The sequence below is a fragment of the Pinus tabuliformis genome, chromosome Q (genome assembly GCF_031772625.1).
Source record: "Pinus tabuliformis cultivar Carrire ecotype Pingquan chromosome Q, CPIR1, whole genome shotgun sequence".
In the NCBI taxonomy this organism is placed as follows: domain Eukaryota; kingdom Viridiplantae; phylum Streptophyta; class Pinopsida; order Pinales; family Pinaceae; genus Pinus; species Pinus tabuliformis.
The window spans coordinates 383493021-383513034 of NC_142296.1; the positions used below are offsets into that span (position 1 = coordinate 383493021).

At 42.3% G+C, this 20014-nt stretch overlaps 1 protein-coding gene across 1 annotated transcript in view; it reads right to left on the reverse strand.

Annotated features, from left to right (window-relative positions):
* Positions 1–1601: 1601 nt before the first annotated feature.
* Positions 1602–20014, reverse strand: part of LOC149219791 (myosin-17-like) — a 30816-nt gene continuing 12403 nt past the window's right edge. The window contains exons 2-7 of the mRNA XM_089386915.1: positions 3751–3829; positions 2684–2829; positions 2438–2594; positions 2218–2282; positions 1925–2021; positions 1602–1766 (exon numbers count right to left, since the gene is read on the reverse strand). Of these exons, the coding sequence (XP_089243041.1) occupies positions 1602–1766; positions 1925–2021; positions 2218–2282; positions 2438–2594; positions 2684–2829; positions 3751–3829 (709 nt within the window). The remainder of the gene's footprint in view (positions 1767–1924; positions 2022–2217; positions 2283–2437; positions 2595–2683; positions 2830–3750; positions 3830–20014) is intronic.

A 20014-nucleotide genomic window follows, 5' to 3' on the forward strand; every position in this document is an offset into this window, starting at 1 on the left:
TTATACTAAAACGTTGAGCACAAGTGGGGTTTATTTGGTTGTTGGCCGACCTTGACGAATTGTCCCATAACACAAATAAATTCATATCTCCATGAATACTTATCCGAATCGGATGATCTTTAGATCAATCCTACACCTCTCGATGAGAGGGATCCAAGAAAAATATCAGCTTCCATTAATAAGATGACCCACATGGAGTTTGGCCCTAGTTGCCAATTTTAACAATGCACCTTTCTTCTTTTAATATATATTGTAGATGCATATTAGTTCTTCCACAATGCAATTTCTCAACCCACACTCAAGCACATCTCACTATGATTTGTGGCATTTAATGGTCTAAGGCACACAAAGATCAAACATGTTTTACGAAGATTGATTATGTGCATGTATATAAAATGACATATAAATTGATCTATATGATGATGAAAAATCAATTGATAAATCTTTATGAATATGTTTGCACCAAATAAGGTGTTCAAGCACAAGCCTAGACCCTCTAGATGCAAGACCACTATCTACAACCATCGTTGGGGCCCCAAATCTCAAATCCATATAAAGTGATGGGTTATACCCCCATCACTCAGTTAATCATTCACTCACTATCTCTCAAGCAAGGGAACTTATTACAACATATTTGGGTCTTTGGAGAGGAATAAAGAGAGCAACCTCCTTGTGTGTTATTGCAATGCATATCTAAGAATCTTGCTATACTCATGCATTCATGGTTCATTATGATGGTCATGAACAACCACCCTTATTTACAAGTAACAACCTTTCTTTTTGTAGTATTTACAAATTACAAGCAATAGACGAGCAATTTGCTAATTTTTTGGCAAATGTTGTATATATAGACTATGGTATAGGAACACTAAACTAGATGAAAGATTGTCTAGTCTCTACAATGATGTGATGTGCTCCTTTGTAAATTCTCAATAAGATAAATCTTTTCTTTTATTTACCAAAAAAAAGTTTTAATGGGGTCCAAGTTGCTAAATCAAATAATTGTGTCATATTCATAAGCATGTGTGCTTGATTAAGTATTGTATTTTATGTTGTGATTTTCCTAGTTCACTTATAAACTAATGTAGGATATCTGATTCTAGATAAGCAGGATAGATCAAGTATGACAACCCATACCAGTCAAATAATCGTGAATATATTGGTAGCTGTGGCAACTGGATCTAGTGATTTTGTAATGCTTTCATCACGTGTCACAATGACATGTTTACAAAGAGAGTCTTCAAGGCCTTTAGCATCACACCTAGGATACGAAAAAATATTAATTCATTGTAGTTAATCAGTTACAGCTTAACATGTTTAAGGTATATCAGAAATCTGAAGCAAATAATACATAATTCATAGTCTTGGGAAAAAAGCATACATGAAAAGTTCAGCTGCCATTTTCAGATGAAACATAGCTTTCTCATCTTTAGGTCTAGACGAGTCTGTATCATTCCCCTTGGAAAAATCCACATTACCTAGATGGAGAATAGATGCCACAACTCAAAATATCGCCTCCTAAAAAAATGCAATGACTCAGCAAAATAGACAAGACTATATTTTTCATGACATGTGAAAAATATTTCCTAACATGTAGCTGTTCAAACTAGACATACTTGCTCTTCAGGACTGATTCCCACCACATCCATGGCCCTTCTTGTTACAAGATACTCTTCAGCATCATTCACACCATCCAATTCATAACAATTGGTCTGGTTGAGATAATGAAATGTTCTTGGATCCCCCAACTTGTATTTCTCAATATCCTGGAGGGACCAAGAAAAGAATCATAAGTCTGATTGTTAGCATACTACCCTTTGAAATCAATCATAAATAGAAACAAAACCTGATGTGAAAATCAAACAATGCATGGTCCATTCAATTAATCCATAGACGTGAAGATTAAATGCATGCATATGCATACCTCTGGTGGTGCAGCACAGAGCATATAAAAACAATGATAATTCCTCTCAGGATCAGAAACCTGACAAACACGGCTCCTTTCCAGTAGGTAGCAGCTCCTGAGATTCTCCCATTCTTGTCAAATTGAAGCTCAACAAATTTACCAAAGTGACTGCAGATGATAAGGACTTTAATCAAACTAGTGTTTTAAAACATTAAAAAATTATATTTGATGGCTAATTTAAATGACAATTCGTACTTCCCATGACTACCTTGGATAAGTCACATAATAGCATATATTAAAATATAAAAAACCCTTCACTCGAATTGTTATTTCTGATAGTTTTTGCATTTCCAAAGGCTTCAAGAACAGGATTTGACTGCAAGCCACAAAAGGGGGAAGTTAGATATATGGCAACAGAATTATCATTTAGAAACATACCACAAAAAACCTAATATCCTAAGAGCTTTTATAAATGGTGCACTGTCAATAATTCTGTGGCCTCCATTCAGAAACATAAATTTTGTTTCTTACTTCTAGCACTTGTTGTTCCACTGATCTTCCCTCATTTGCTCCTCGACCCCCCATGTAAGCAAGATAGCGCATAAGCATTTTGGTAGATTCTGTTTTATCTGCTCCACTTTCTCCATTGACTAAAATGGCCTGACTTATTCCATCATTGACCATCACCCTGTTTTCATAAAATTCTCAATTTTCTACCTTAATAAGCTTGACTCTAGGTTAAACATCCCTTGATCAAGGAAAATCACAGTAGCATACCTATATGCAGCATCTGCAACAGCAAAAACATGAGGGCTTAGCTCTCCAAATGTAGTGCACTTGTATTGTTCCATCATTTGGCTATCATACAAATGAGGAAGTCTTTTAAAAGGATTGATGGAAATCAGTATGCTCCCAGTATATGTCTGTAAAATACCAGAGAACACCTTAAGTTCGTTGTTGCTATAATAACTTAAATAACTCTTCATTTTATTTAAAAAGAAATTCAAACTGAATGCAATTCTTCTCATATCAAATAATAATAAATCAAATATTAAGCTGGGGTGGCAGGTGTGGGAGGAATCATCATGGATCCTGGAGGAACAAATGAAATCTATTATGCCTGGGGTCCCGATACTGTTCCCAACAATAGGGCAGAAGCATAATCTTTGTGGCAAGGGCTCAAATTGGTTTGAAGGGATTAGATTCCAAAACAATTTTAAAATATATGGTGCACAATTCAAAGCCAAAATATCATCACCTAGCTTCAATTCTGGTTTGTAGTACGCATGAAGTGAGCTCCTCCTCCATCAATTTTTACCATGTCTTGTGTGAACTCAACCAAGCAGCAGATTGGTGGGTAAATTATGGTTCAAGTTTAAAAGGTGGGGAATTAGTAGTTAATGGCACATGACAACAAACCATCCCCTAATTTATTGATCGGTACCATGACATGCCTCTGAGCCTTAAATTGTCACATGACAAGTAACAAGGCAAGCTTAGGTCTCATGGCACACACTCCAGACCTCATCTCACATACAATTTGCAATGTGAAGGGATGGAAGTCTGTCAATGGCATGCTCCAAGCATTAGTCGTGCTCATTTATCTTCTGATAGCACTGGTTTCTCTGGTTCATTGTGGGATAATGGTATCTATGTTAGGCAGGCTCAGGTGGACCACCAAGTCTCTCAGCAATGTAACCAGTGTTTTTGCTGTTTACTGTTTCAAGTGTTCTGTGGTGCTAGGGATCTCCCAGGGGAACCAGCCTCCTGAAAAAATTGTAGTTTGCAGAACCACCATCATTTCCAGGCCTGTACTGTCAGCAGAATTTGAGAGACAGACCAACCTGTGAATCTCCAACTTTGGCAGCATCTGTGTGCTCGGTGGCAAAGTTATAACAAGTAGGGTGCAGCATATTTCCACAACTGAAAAATGCAGTCATTCGAGGCATCAAATGGATGCTAGAGAGCTTCAAGAAATATTTCATGCTCTCAGAAGCTGTGAGGAACATGTGCATTGCAACAGGTCCTCAATTTTCAATATTATAGTTTTTTCTAAGGTTCGTGAAATGGGATGTCAAATCACTACAAGTAGCAGAAATTATGGGGTTTTTTTGCTAAAATTGAAGAAGCAGTTAGTAGTTTGGAAGCCAAGTGTAGTCTCCTTCAAAAATTGACTCTAAATCTGCATAAGGGTGATCAGTCCACTAACCAAAGGATGACAACCTAGTACCCTACTCGTCTAGAGGAAGGTTCAAGGGATAAGAGTCTGTGAACCAATTTGACAAGGAGATTGAAACTATGAACCAGGAAACTGAACCAGCAAGCACAGGTATGTAAGGTGCTGCTAATCATTATTCTCTTTGTTAGTTTTTCATGTATTTCAAAATTGTTAGAATATATGGGGCCATTGCTGGAATTGAAGAAGCAATTAGCAGATGTAGAAGCCGAGTGTGTTCTCCTTTGGAATTTGACTCTGAATCTGTGTAAAGATGACTAGTCCATTAACCAAAGGATGACAACCTACTCATCCAGGGGAGAGTTCAAGGGAGAAGAGACTATCAACCAATTTGACAAGGAGGTGGCAACTATGAACCAAGAAAGTGAACCAGCAACCAAATGTCTGAAGGATACTGCGAGTTTTTATGCTCTTTGTTAGTTTTTGTATTTCAGAATAGTTAGAAAATTAGGGATATATTTTAGGGTTTATAGTATTAAGGAACACTAGGCAAATTTCTATAAGGATCAAGCCAATTCATGTTTTGGGCTTGTAGTAGGACTGCATATGGCCTGTAGAGAAGTTAGTTTGAGATTTTTTTTTAACAATACAGTGATGTAACATCTGCTGCAGCTGTAGCTGTAGTTTTCTTATCAATATAAGTTACCCAATTATTGTTAAAAAAATAAAAGCCTCAGCAAACCACTCAAAAAGTTTAAACACGATGCTCAATAGAGTAGTCACATTCAAGAAACTAAAACACTCACATAAATTTCATCAAGTTCATATCTAGTTGACAAATTCTGCAGAACTTTCTTATCAATATAACTTAGCCAATTATTGTGAAAAAAATCAAAGCTTGAGCAAACCACTCAAAAATTTCAAACACAATGCTCAATAGAGTAGTCACTTTCAAGAAACTAAAACACTCACATAAATTTCATCAAGTTCATATCTAGTTGACAAATTGTGTAGAACTCTCGGTTCATGCAAATAAGCTAGTTTTGTCATACCATCCACACCCCCAGGCAGTGCTTCAGTATCTTTAGGGTGTGCATTTAAAGAAGCAAAAAAATTATCATTTGCAACCCAAAAAAGTGCAATTAATGAAATAATTCCTTTCTATTTACAACAATATAATTCTCATAGTAATCAACTGCTAAAAAACTAGTTATAAACTATTATGCAAGTATTATGTCAATTAGGTTTAGCTTGCATGGTTAAGAGGAAAAGTTTCTATCCTTCCCACCCAAAGTCAAATCCTGCTTGTGACATGTTTTCTGTTCATGGGCCAATTAGGGCTGGCAAGGTACCAGCAATCTCTCTCACATAAAAGCTTGAGAGTGAGATGAGATGTTTCCAAAACCAAGGAAAGTAGAGGTGAGAATAAACGCAAATACCTTCAAGGATACTCATAGAATTTCAATGAGACAAATCATATATTCATTAATTCATTTCATTATGAATTTCTACAGCAAATGTTGACAAGATATAACATTGTGCACTGCAAAATAGATGACTCATCCCAGTCTTTTGGCCAGGTAATTCATCTAATGAGGACTAGTTACAGGATAATTCAGAAAGTCAGCATCTTTAATTGGTGCAAAAGTGTAGGACATTGGCAATGTGTATTGTTGGAACATGACTTTCATAATTTGCTTCACAAATCCAATCGGTAAAGGAAATACATTGCATCAGTTACAAAAGACAAAACAAACAAGTCCATAAATAGTAACATTGTCTTACTGTTTTTCCATTAGTGGTTTGAATTTTAGCTTTCCATCCATTGATCTCTAGAACTTCTCCATCGATCCAGGCCTCTTTAGAATCTTCCACCCATACATGAGAACCTACAATAATGTTAATGGGAGCATCCTGCATTGAGCCAAAAGATACCAATGTCAATTATGAATGAATGACTTAGAATACCTCATTTAAGAGATTTCAAAACAAAATCTTGACCAACATGCTTGTAACTTGTTAACCATGCATCGAAGTCCAGTGACAACATTCTCTAGATAAGTCCTACAAAGATGATCTGACAATCACAAAGGGAGTGTGATATCAATAAGGGATATTCTTGAGTTTATATTCTAGAATGAAAACTTCTCCAAAAAAATTATGTCCATAATTTCCTTCCAATTATAGTCGTAACAATGCAGTTAAGAGTAACTTAAGACATTTTCCCATTCAAAATTTTCACCCAGACAGGAGGACCTTATCACTATAAAGATGGTTCTGTGGGATTATTTTTAAACAGAAGACCTTCAAAAGTGTTTTTGTCAAACTTCTCTAAACGTAAACATACTATTTTGATTTGAGTAATATAGAAAGATAGTTTCTTAGAGATGAAACAAGTTATTGTGCCATTTTTCTGTGCATTTTCATATTTGATCAAGTTGTATATAACATATTGAAAGAGGGGAAAACTATGAAAGTTTGAGGGACCTTAACTGAATGGCCTGCTAAAGAAATTTGGCAATTAAAATAAGAAATGCAACATAATGCATGTGTTGTCCTTTTTCTTTCCTAAACAGATGAAGCTTAACCATTCTTGTACAAATTTTATATAAATTTGACCTGGCTGATTAAATTCGTTGGTTCTTGAGATTAAGTGAATTTCGCATTTTTTTCATATATACAATGACAAGCTACAGAAACTAGTTATTCAATCAAGGTATCAGTTTGTCAACTGCACACCTCGGTCTAAGGGAGTACAATGACTAGAAACAACATACAGTTGTTCAATAGGAGGACAAAGGTTGGTTCTGACACAATATGGCAATTTCTCACTGCATATGCTGAGAACCAAAATGGAATGGTCCCCAATCAATTTCCTCTCTGAGAGGCATACCCATCACAGCGTGCAAATTAAGCTGACTGCTACAAGGTGAGAGCAAATGGACACCAAGATAATAGTTGTCTCAGCTACTACAATTTGGACAGCAAAGACTAGATTTTCCAGCATGGGATAAGCCCCTCAGAGCCTTTTATGGCACTCCCCCCTAGTGCATTGGTACAAGAGCTTCTAGACACAGGTCTGAGGTGCGCTGCCTGAGGTAGCTTTATTGCAGTCAACCACATATCATAACATACGATTTTTTGTCTTGTCCATAGTTTCACTGGCACCTAGATGTTCAGTTAATGGCTCATTCTTTATCATTACTCTAATAAAAAACATCTATCCAGGCCCTATGGTCTGATTATCTAAGGGTTTTCACTATCATGCATTGTCACCCTGAGGAAACCCTACCTGGTCCAATTGCACAGATCTGTAGGGCTATCACATCTCACACTGCTTTGGGGGTACAAATGGCTATCTCATGGTTTCCAAACTGCCATAAAACACTATGTTTTCTACTGGAAAAAGGCCATTGAATTTACAATACTTTGCTAAAATTCACTGTAGGGTACCTCATGGTCTTAGGGCTCTTCAAAATCTGCTGCAAAATTCACATAACCTGAAATTTTAGTCCAATTTGGCTTTAGAATCTGCCCTCATCTTGTACAAAAACATTATACAACTAAGCTCACAAAATAAACCCCAAAAGCAAGTATGAACTGCAAATGCAAGCAAAGGCACAAGAGAATTCATTTCACCCCTATGGCAAGCTTTGACCTAAAGCTGGATACATGCCATTGAAAAAGAGGAAAACTTGTGGAAAAAAATCTCTGTAAATTAATTGTGTATGCAAATTTAAGACAGAAAAGAATAATCAAAGGACCTTTCTTCAATTGGCTATGACACTAGTATACACTATACATCCCAACAATGGAAAGATGGTGCTTGAAACTTTGATAGAGACAAAACATTATTGTGAATCACAACTCATAAGGGAGAGGAAGTACATACAACATTGGTACACACATTTGCATATCAAGAAAGGTGAAACTGGAGAACAAATTCTCCATTCTCTATTTAGAGACAGAGTCATTGCAACCTGAAGCAGGACAGAAAAGGCCAAAGGAATTGTATTGGAAACTATATGAAGGAAACATTTGATATGCCTCAAAAAATTCACATAACAAGCTCCCAGCTTTTGTTAGTGCTGGAATATGCAATTTTATAAGCATTATAGAGATATAGATTCAGAAGATTTAAAAAAAAAAAACCAACAAACAAACAAACAAAACACATACCAAATGTTGTATTCACTCCCATCCCATCCAAACTCTAGAGTCTAAGATGGAAATGATTAAACCTATGTAATATCCCTTATCAGGAATATATTCCAAACTCAAGCAAACCCCAACCAGAGATGGATTGGGAGGGAATTTACCAGATATGTCGCCTCTGAAAAGAGGACGAGATCCAGAGGCTACCTGGCCCTTTCCAGACTCTGTCTAAGAGTATAAGAGAAACACCCAAGTGGTATAATAGCCAAGAATGCTCAAAGAGATACAAATAATAATGATGCAACGTATAACAATAAAACCAAAGCAGATACTCAAGAAATGCAGAGAGAATACTAAGCCATTTTACTATACTGAGTAATAGAATGAGTACAGGAGGTGATCAAGAAGATGGCACCTTGACTTGCACAAAGCAAGTGAAGAAATACACTCAGAATAGCAAAGGAATGGCCCCTCTGAACTGCGTCCCAGCTGCTGGAGAACTGTTGTGCTGCTACTACTGTTAGAAATCAAATGAGGATTTGGGGCTGCTCCCCTCCTCGGAAATGGCTGAAACTTTGGAATCGGACTCTACTCAAGAAACCCAGAAAAGCCCAGAAAGCGTTTCTGAAATCGCTGACCCCCGGAAATCACCCCCTTGGGGTTCTGCGCAGTCTCTCAGTGTTTTGCGCTGCCACTGAATGAACCCTTCAGAAATATGCCTGAAACCCCTACCAGAAGCTCTCCAGATGCAAGGGCTGATCCCCCGCTCTATCTCTCAGCCCAAATCCTACTGCAACCCTCAACCCAGAAGTCCTGCCAGAAAGAACTGCGTCCCTCTCTCAGCGCTACGCAATCCTCCTAAACTGCATCCCTCTCTCAGTGCTGCGCAATCCTCCAAAACACTGATAAAACTGCTGATGAATCTACTACTGAAATGCCAATGGAAATACCTTGCCCGAGCAGGCACTCGAAGTCCCCCGAGGCTAAGGGTGAGATCTCTGAACGAAGACACTCAATGCACTAAACAGTGCTGCAGACTAGCTAAACAGCCAACGTGCTCTAAGTCGAAATGACTATCACAAATGCTCATAACTGAATGATCCAAATGAGGGGGTTCCTCTCTCTTTTATAGCCCTTGCCTCTCTCAATCCCAAGGCTCACCTCCTCCTGCGTGATTCCCCTCTTGCCACGTGTTTTTTTCCCTCCTGCGCAGTTCCTCCATGTGTCTGTGTGGGCTCCATTTCTGCGTCCCCCTTTGGCCCCCTTGGCTCCCCTTTAAGTCACAACGTTGTGCTACTAGGAAGTGACTTTTTATTCTAAAAGTGAGTTATGTCCCCCTTCCTCACTTTTTTATTTACAAATAACTATAGAAGGCAAAAATTGAACAAAATCGAATATTCCAATTAGCCATGGCTAATTAGGAATATTACAATCTCCCCCGGCAAAATGTTGCTTGTCCTCAAGCAACTGAAGTGATGGATGCTGTAAGATCTTCTCACTCTCCCAAGTAGCATCCTCATCCGGCAAATTCTTCCACCTCACCAAGAATTCTCGAACCATCCTGCTCTGCAGCTGCCTCTCCCTGGTATCAATGATAGCCTCCGACTGCAATACCAAATGCCCCTCATCATCCATGGGTGGTAGCTCATCTGTCACTGTCACCTGTTGCCCCAATGCCTTTTTCAGGCATGATACATGAAAAATGTTATGAATCTTGCTGCCTTGGGGCAGCTCCAACTCATATGCAACCTGTCCAATCCTGCGTATCACCCTGTATGGCCCATAAAAGCGGGGCTTGAGCTTCTCAGCCCCCTTCTGCTTCAGTGACAACTATCGATATGGTTGTAATCATAGGTAGACCATGTCCCCTACCTCGAACTGTCTCTCCACTCTACCCCTGTCGGCAAACAGCTTTTGCTGATTCTGCGTTGTAGCCATGTTATCCTTGAGAGCTCGGAGGATATCCTGACTCTCTTGGATCCAAATCTTGGCTCTAGGAGCCCTGCTATCACCAAACATCACATCAACAAAAGATAAAGGATGATACCCATACAAGGCATAGAATGGTGACATACCAATGGACATGTGATGTGAAGTATTGTAAAAGTACTCCCCCAGATACAGCCACTTCAGCCATGCTCGCTGTTGTCCGCTGACACAGTTACGCAAGTAGCCCTCCAACCACTTGTTAACTATCTTTTTCTGCCCATCCATCTGTGGATGATAACTGGTACTCGGTGTCAACTCTGTCCCCACCAACCGGAAAAGCTCCTGCCAAAACCCGCCCATGAAACGGTTGTCCCTATCACTGACGATGGTCTTAGGAAGACCATGTAGCCTGAAGATCTCCCTAAAGAACAGCTCGGCCACCTGTGCTGTTGTATAGTGTGCGGATATGGCAAAAAAATGTGCGTACTTCGTTAGTCGATCAACGACGACAAAGATACAATCCTTGCCATGTACCATGGGCAATTCTGTGATGAAGTCCATCGAAATACTCTCCCATTTCCCCTCCGGAATGGGAAGAGGCTGCAATAAACCCGCGGGATGGCTCATCTCTCCCTTATTCCTCTGGCAAACATCACACTCCCAGATGTGCTGGACTACATCCTCCTTGAGGCCCTTCCATGAGAACCTCTCTCTAATGGCCCTATAGGTTTTGGTAAACCCCTGATGTCCTGCCAAAGGTGAATCATGTGATGCCTGGAGTATCTTCTTCTTGAGTTGAGACCCCTCAGTCAAGAAGATCCGGTCCCTGTAATAGATGATCTCATCGACCACCCTGTACCTGTCATCTGCCACCTGCCCATCCAAAACCTCACATGCAAACCTGTCCTTGGAGTACTCTACTAAGAGTCGAGCCCTCCAGTCTATATCCAAGCTCATAAGAGACAACGTGGCTGGTCTATGTGAAAGGGCATCTGCTACCACGTTGTTCTTACCCTTGACATACTCAATGTCAAAGTCATATGCTTGGATCTTACTGATCCACTTCTGCTGCCTCTCCTGTAGCTGCTTTTTCTCCAAAAAGAACTTGAGGCTGTTGTGATCAGTCCTCACCCTGAACCTGTTACCCACCAAATACTGCTGGTACTTAGCCAATGCATGCATGATGGCCAGCATCTCCTTGTCGTATATAGAATACAACCTCTCGTGCGGAAGGAGCTTCCGGCTCTCAAAGGCTATAGGGTGACCTCCCTGCATCAATACTACGCCGATCCCCTCTCCTGATGCATCACACTCCAAAAAAAATGGTTGCGTAAAATCTGGCAATGCAAGCACTGGGCAGCTGCTCATAACCTCACTGAGCCTGTCAAAGGCTCGTTGCGCTGTGTCCGACCAACTAAATGCCCCCTTCCTCGTCAAATCTGTCAGGGGTGCAGCACGCTGTGAGAAACCTTTGACAAACTTCTGGTAGTAAGTAGAAATGCCAATGAATCCTCGAAGTTCTGTCACGTTTCTCGGTTCCGGCCATTCTCTGATGACCCTGATCTTCTCCTCGTGGACCCTCACTCCGTCCACCCCTATGATGTGTCCCAAATATAACATCTCTGTCAACCCAAACTCACACTTGGAGAGTTTGGCATAGAATTGTTGCTGCTGTAAGATACGCAATACTATCTCAATGTGCTGGAGATGCTCCTCCCAAGTCCTGCTGTAAACGAGAATATCATCGAAGAATACCAACACAAACTTCCTCAAGTGACTACGAAAGATGTGATTCATGCAGGACTGAAATGTAGCTGGAGAGTTGGTCAGCCCAAAAGGAATCACCAAGAACTCAAAGTACCCATAGTGACACCTGAAGGTGGTCTTGGGAATGTCCTGCTCCCTCACGCGAATCTGATGGTACCCAGATCTCAAATCAATCTTTGAGAAGAAACGTGCCCCTCTCAACTCGTCCATCAACTCATCGATCCTGGGTATGGGGTACCTGTTCTTCAGGGTCTTCTTGTTCAGGGCCCTGTAGTCAATGCACATCCTCAACGTACCGTCCTTCTTCTTCACCAACACCACAAAAGAAGCAAAAGGACTCGTGCTCGGTCGAATGTGCCCAAGAGCCAGCAACTCCTGGATAGCCCTCTCAATCTCATCCCGATAAGCCTTGGGGTGCCTATAGTGGGTGGTGATCACTGCCTGTATGCCCTGCTCAAGCTTGATGGCGTGCTCAAACCCCTGATCCGGTGGCTGCCCTGGTGGAATCTCCCCAAACACTATGGCATACCGATCAAGGATAGACTGTATCTCTGGATGTACCGTCTGCCCTGTAGACCCTGCCTTTGATGCACGCAGCTCCACTGCCCACTCTATGTCCCCCTTTCAGAAGACTGCCTCCATACGGTGAGCCGAGACAGTCTGAGGTGGATATGTGTGTTGTCCCCGTATTTTCTCATGCCTCCCTGTCTTCTCATCATCCCACTCCATCTCTAGGGTCTTCCAATCTGTCGTGACCTTCCCTAGAGTAATAAGCCATTGAACACCCAATATCATGTTGGTGTCCGGAATATCGACCACGAAAAAGTGGTCAGTCAAAGTGTAGGTGCCCATCGTCATTGAAAGCTCTGGAACATAACGAGCACACGTCATGGTTTGATCACCTGGGACCAAGACTAAAAACCCATCGAAGCTCTCTGTCTGTATACCTCTCCGCTCAACCATTTGTGCATCGATGAAGTTGTGGGTCGCCCCACTGTCAACCAAAACTGATACCCGCTGGCCACGTACTGTCCCTCGTATGCGTAGCATCAGATACTTGGGAACTCCTCGCAATGCTGCAAGGGCCCCTCCGGTGGGTGCAAAAGATGCACCTCCTGCTACTGGTGGTGGAGGTGGTAAAGGTCCTTGTATGGCATGGCTATCTCTTGCCTCCCCATCATCCTCGTCATCCTCTTCTCCACTGCTCTCAGAGAAGACCTCAATAAAATGTGCTTTGCCAGCAACACATCTATGTCCCGGTGCCCACGGCTCCTGACATGTGAAGCACAACCGCTTCTTCTTCAGCTCCCTCCTGGCATCATCATCAAGCTGTACTCGTCCTGGATTCCCCTTTGGAGGTGGAATCCTCACGTCCTTCCCCTTAGACTGGAAAGTCTGTCTCTGGGGGTAAGGTGTCCGGGTCCTGGGTAAGACATCCTGTAAGTCCCGGGTCCTGCTAATAGCGTCCTGGAGTGTGACTGGTCTAGTGGATCGGACTAGACCCCGAAGTGGCTCTGCTAACCCCTCAACATACATATAAACCCTCCATGCCGTGGATAGGTCTGGCACCATCACGGAGACCCTCAAGAAATCTGCGACGTAGGTCTCTGGGCTCCCTGTCTGTTTGAGCCTCGTCAATTCAACAAAATGCTCCTCTGGATCCCTCCGGTCAAATCGCTCCATCAATCTCCTGGTAAACTCAGCATATATCATCACGGTAGAGTGCCAGAGTGTAACCATCCCATGAAACCACCAATCCTGGGCCTCACCATCCAAATGCAATGTTGCCACCTTGATGGCCTCTATCTCCGACATCTGGCTAAGCTGGAAATAAATGTCCAGCTTCTCCACCCAAGACTTTGCCGAACTATTTGATGAACCATCAAATGTAGGCAAGTGGAATCTACTCGTTGCACGGTGGGTGTCACCATCATGGTAATGCCGGTACCCTCTGTGATGGTCACAGGGTCTACTATCCCGCTGGAGCTGAACAAAATCTCTGAATGAGAGGGCTTCCCTGAACTCCTGCCCATAGGCCTGGTACTCTGCAAAATAATCGCCCATATGTCCGGGCTCTGCCTCCTGCTGGGCTACGGCCCCCGTGTCTGCTCCTAAGAAAGTGGGCATGGTAGAGCGTGTAGGGGCATGTGAGGCCACCTGCTGCGCAGTATCACGCTGCTCTGGCAAATGGTGGGATGCGCTCGATCCCTCACCAACCTGGAAAACCCGTGGGCTCTCACGCTGTCTGGCCTCTACTGCCGTGAATCTCTGCCCCATCACCTCAATCTGCCTCGACAGATCCTGCACTGATTTGAGGAGCATATCTGCAAATCTCTTCCCGTCATCATCTGCCATTGGAGCCTCCTGCTCTGCGTCCACCACAGGCTCCCTCTGCTCTGCGTCCACTACAGGCTCCTCCTGTTCTGCATCTACTACCGGAACACAGTCTCCCTCTCCGTAAGTGTTCTCCAACCTATGCCCAGAGTCTCTGTATCTCCGACCTCTATAAAAGATATAGGGTTTTTCCCCCAGTGTCATAGATTGCTAGCTCCACAGACTGAGCCAGATCTATGCTCTGATACCACTGTAATATCCCTTATCAGGAATATACCCCAAACTCAAGCAGACCCCAACCAAAGATGGATTGGGAGGGCATTTACTAGATATGTCGCCTCTGAAAAGAGGACGAGATCCGAAGGCTACCTGGCCCTTTCCAGACTTTGTCTAAGAGTATAAGAGAAACACCCAAGTGGTATAATAGCCAAGAATGCTCAAAGAGATACAAATAAAAATGATGCAACGTATAACAATAAAACCATAAGCAGATACTCAAGAAATGGAGAGAGAATGATAAGCCATTTTATTATACTGAGTAATAGAATGAGTACAGGAGGTGATCAGGAAAATGGCACCTCGACTTGCACAAGGCAAGTGAAGAAATACACTCAAAATAGCAAAGGAATGGCCCCTCTCTGAACTGCGTCGCAGCTGCTGGAGAACTGTTGTGTTGCTGCTGCTGCTAGAAATCAAATGAGGATTTGGGGCTGCTCCCCTCCTCGGAAATGGTTGAAACTCTGGAATTGGACTCTACTCAAGAAACCCAGAAAAGCCCAGAAAGCGTTTCTGAAATGGCCGACCCACGAAAATCACCCCCTTGGGGTTCTGCACAGTCTCTCAGTGCTCTGCGCTACCACTAAATGAACCCTTCAGAAATATGCCTGAAACCCCTACCAGAAACTCTCCAGATGCAAGGGCTGATCCCCCGCTCTATCTCTCAGCCCAAATCCTACTGCAACCCTCAACCCAGAACTCCTACCAGAAAGAATTACGTCCCTCTCTCAGCGCTGCGCAATCCTCCCAAACTGCGTCCCTCTCTCAGTGTTGCGCAATCCTCAAAAACGCTGATAAAACTGCTGCTAAAATGCTGATGAATCTACTGCTGAAATGCCAATGGAAATACCTTGCCCGAGCAGGCACTTGAAGTCCCCCGAGGCTAAGGGTGAGATTTTCGAACGAAGACACTCAATGCACTAAACAGTGCTGCAAACTAGCTAAACAACTAGCGTGCCCTAAGTCGAAATGACTATCACAAATGCACATAACTAAATGATCCAAATGAGGGGGTTCCTCTCTCTTTTATAGCCCTTGCCTCTCTCAATCCCCAAGGCTCACCTCCTCCTGCGTGATTCCCCTCTTGTCACGTGTTTTTTTCCCTCCTGCGCAGTTCCTCCATGTGTCTACGTGGGCTCCATTTCTGCATCCCCCTTTGGCCCCCTTGGCTCCTCTTTAAGTCACAACATTGTGCTACTAGGAAGTGACTTTTTATTATAAAAGTGAGTATGTCCCTCTTCCTCACTTTTTTATTTACAAATAACTATAGAAGGCAAAAATTGAACAAAATCGAATATTCCAATTAGCCATGGCTAATTAGGAATATTACACCCTAATACGGGTATTATCGCTCAAACTAGCAGGGGCCCTAGGAGGAGATCCTATAGAGAAACTACTAGGTCAAAGGGCAACAATGGAGCGATAGCCCATGGTCACCTTAGCTAAAACTCCCTGCTATCTACGGACTTTCATAAGAATAGATGGATCAATGATGGATCAATGATACGATATGGGGTGATTCCTAAAGCCTATTCACAAGAGAGACTCAATTGAATAGTTTACTTGCTTAAGAATCAAGGTGATAGGCTCTCTAAAAAGGGCTAAGAGGATGCTTGAGCCGAGGTTTAGAGGATATGCCTTGACAAGGGGCTCCCTAGACTTAAGGATCCTTATGGAGAAATGGATTCTATGTAATCCTTGTGGAATTTGAGTTGTAGATTTGTGGGACCACAGAGAAGCCAAGTGGACCCAAACTAGGTCAAGGGTATGGAGTTGATTGTCCACAGAGGGGCCTAACCTAATTAGGGGAGAGAATAGGATCAAAGGACTAATTTTCTTTTAAGATTTGAATGCAATGATCCTAATGAGGACACTAACCCAATCCAACCTAGGGAAAGAGTTGGTCTTATGGCTAGGGCTTTCTCTATCTCAAGATTCCACCGTCGGATTCGCCTCAAACTTGGAGGACCTCTAGAGAAAAGTCCAGCACATGGGTGGACCAAAAATCGAAGGGTTTGGATGGCTACAATGAAATTCGTTTGATACCCTAGGTGACCTACTAGGGTTAGGCCTAGAAGGAGAAGGAAAAGGCGAGAAAAATATTCTTTTAAGTGACCACCAATGGTTAGATCAGTGCCTTGCCTTTGGGAGAGATGGAGTCAAGGTGATTTTGTGATTTGGAGAGACTTAACCCAATCAAGGAGACCTCTAGGCAACTTCGCATGGCAAATTAGGGCATGAGAACAACTGCCAGAAGATTTTATACTTCGATGTGCAAGAATTGATGACTTATCAAGGTGTATTCAATGAAATTACCCTCTAGAAACATTCATTCGTTATACATGACACATGTAATATATGCAGCACTTCAAAAGTCCAAAACTTCCACAATTTCGCATAAATTAGGGCAAATTTCAGATCTAGAGAGCGAAAATCCCATACATTATTCATGTGACAAGATAAAAGTAAAGAATAGGCATGAAAAAGAGCACTTAAATGTACAACGAGTATATCCAATCATCAAATCAAGACAAATTTGAAGTTCCAAGATCAAGAGAATAGTATCCAAACATCAAAATTCATCCATGAAACCAAACTCATCCTCCAAAAGGGAATGTGAAATTCTCACAAGAGCTACTAATCCCAAACAAGTGATGATGAGAGGAATGAATGAGTCTCTCATCAATTTATATCCTCTCTAAAGGGTTCGATTTGCCTAATTAGGCCTAATTAAGCCCCAAATAATAAAATATTGTGCAATAATAACATCCCTTGGTGACAAGCCCACCAAGATAGCTCAATAACATAAAAGAAGCCTCTCAAGAGGGAAGAATAATCAACATAATGAGTCGTTGGGCCATTGAGAAGGCCTAGTGGAGTCCAAAGTGTGCCATGGTGAGAGAATGGACTCCAAACATAGTGGATAAAGGGTTGGCCCCTTGATATCCAAGCAAGTCACATGTGGTGTCCCCAAGTGGGTGTGGGGGCACTATGACATCCTCATGGATCTCCAAGTGGATCGATAATGCCTGTAAACCATTTGTAAGGGCTAGGATGATGACATAAGCCCTCCCTTTGTCTCCTGCAGTGAGACACATCCTCATCTGGACCCTGGAACCTCTGCCAAGTGCGTGGTACAAGTGTGGAGCCAGTTGGGCATGGTGATCCAGGTGCATCATCCTCATCCAAAAGGTGAGTAATCACTAAATGGTGTTGGGGATCCATGAACTACTCTCTGCTATGGTGGAGACCCATGGCTCTCAATGCTCACCCTATAAGTGTCAATGTGGCCTTTTGGAGGGCTTGGACCCTGTATAAGGAGACCAAACCCCAAAATGGAGACCCACCTGCAATCTTGCATAAGGTCCAATGCATCCCCTTGCCCTCCAATACAACAAATCATTAGAGTCATCAAGTAAAAGAGCTTACAAATCATGGAATCAAGTGGGCATTTCATGGTCGCACGCCCTTCCATAGTGGGCTTTGGCATGTATTGGTGTCTCCAAGCTCAATAAGGGGGTTAACCAAGGACCCTAGTAAGTGGTTTCAACTTTTAAAGGGGGTGACAAGTTCATGGTACATCCATCAATGGGTAGGTAGCATGTGATATAGTGATGGAATGGAGTGGGGATCAGGGGAAGGATCCAGGCCACATGTCATGGTACAAGGGTAGCTATGATGAGGGAAGCTCACACTTGGGTATATGAATGTAGGAGGGAGCGAATCATGGTACATGAGTTACCTCGGCCTTTGTTTTTCCACCCTTCTTCATATGCCTTTTGGCTTTGATTGATTTTTCTTCATAACTTCTCGGGGCTCCAAGGGATGAGAGCATGATGTGTTGGATATGACAGTGGATACCCCTTTTAAGGTTGGGCAATTCATTGCCCACCAGGGGTTGGGAAAATCATGGATTCCTTAATGTGAAGGGGGCTCATCTAGCACCCATAGGAACAAGGGTGATGGCGATGAATGAGGGGTGTAGCTCATGTTTGGCTTTTGCCCATGTGCTAAATTCATATGTCTTGGCCATCTTTTGCATTTTGTTGTACATTTCCTGTTGAGAGTGGCCAAATTACGCTTTTTCTTTTCTTTTTAGCTGCATCAACCTCCGGGTCATCATTCTAGGCCTGACCCAAGGTGTGGGCAAGAGGAGGGGGAGGCTAATCCTTTGTGGACCTAGTGGACAAATGTGGACCTGGATGGGTAAGGTGATGAATGGGGTTAAAATTAGGGGAGCGGAGTGATGTATATGGTGTCAGGAAGCGGGACCAAGCAACCAAAATTGAGATTTCCCATGTAGTGCCAACCGTAAAGCTAATAACCAGTAAAGGAGATCCCACGGGACTAAGATACAAGGCTAACCATCGAATTGGGCAGAGGAGAGAAGAGTACAAACCTAGCCTACCCTTTCTGCCGAATCCCACCCCCCATGCCCAAAAGTGTCCATGATAAGTAAGCAAAATCACTCAACTACACCAATGAAAAGCCATACCTTTGGGGTCAAGAGGCCCACTTTCAAACATACGATCATAACAGATGGGTGAGGGACCACATGGCTGGCTCAGGTGGCAAAGATAATGGCACATTGAGTTATCTAGTGGTTGCAAGGGGTTGTTGGCTGTCGATTGAGGACCACCTAGGAGAAAATTTTCTCCTATGCATACTACCCACAAGTAGTGGGTAACAACGGGCATTTATTTCGATCACTACTACTTGTGCAAAGAAAATTTAGGCCAAAAAGCAAGTTTCTCTCAAGCAAACAAAGCTCTGGCTCAAAACAATATTCACAACAAGTACAAGGTGGCCAAGGTAATTTACTATGCTACTTAGGAAAGAGATAAGATGCCTAATGTCACTATTTGGATTTGGTTCAACGCTAAGCGAAAGAGAAATTGGAAGAGAACAATCATGAAAGGTGTATATCAGAAAATGATTGGCTTAAATAAATGGAAATTCATATTAATTTCAACAAAACAATCACCTTCTAAGCACTTTAAAATTAAAATAAAAAATCCTTTGTAATGTGCTTCTTGACACCTTGAAGATCTTGTCATTTGAAATATCATTTGGGATAAAAAGTCACAATGGTGACCTAACATGTAAATGATCATTTCATTGAGTTTCACAATCCCTAGCTGCATTGGGTGGCATAAGCCATGGTTAATGGTCATGATAGTGTGGTGATCCCTGGTCAATATGGTAATGGTTATATTTCTTGTAAACAAATGTGGAACCAAGGCTTCTCTCCTATAAACAAATGTGGAACCAAGGCTTCTCTCCTTCGCTCAGGCTTTGATTTCATTCATTTTGCCAACACTGGTGTGTAGATGATGATATTGTTGTTGTTTGAATGGCAAAATATGGTCTAAGGCTCCTGCAACTCACCCTTCATATATTCCACTCCATGGATTTGAGTTGAAAAGAGGTGACAGGTAGATTCTGTTGGGATGAAAACGGCCATAATGCCA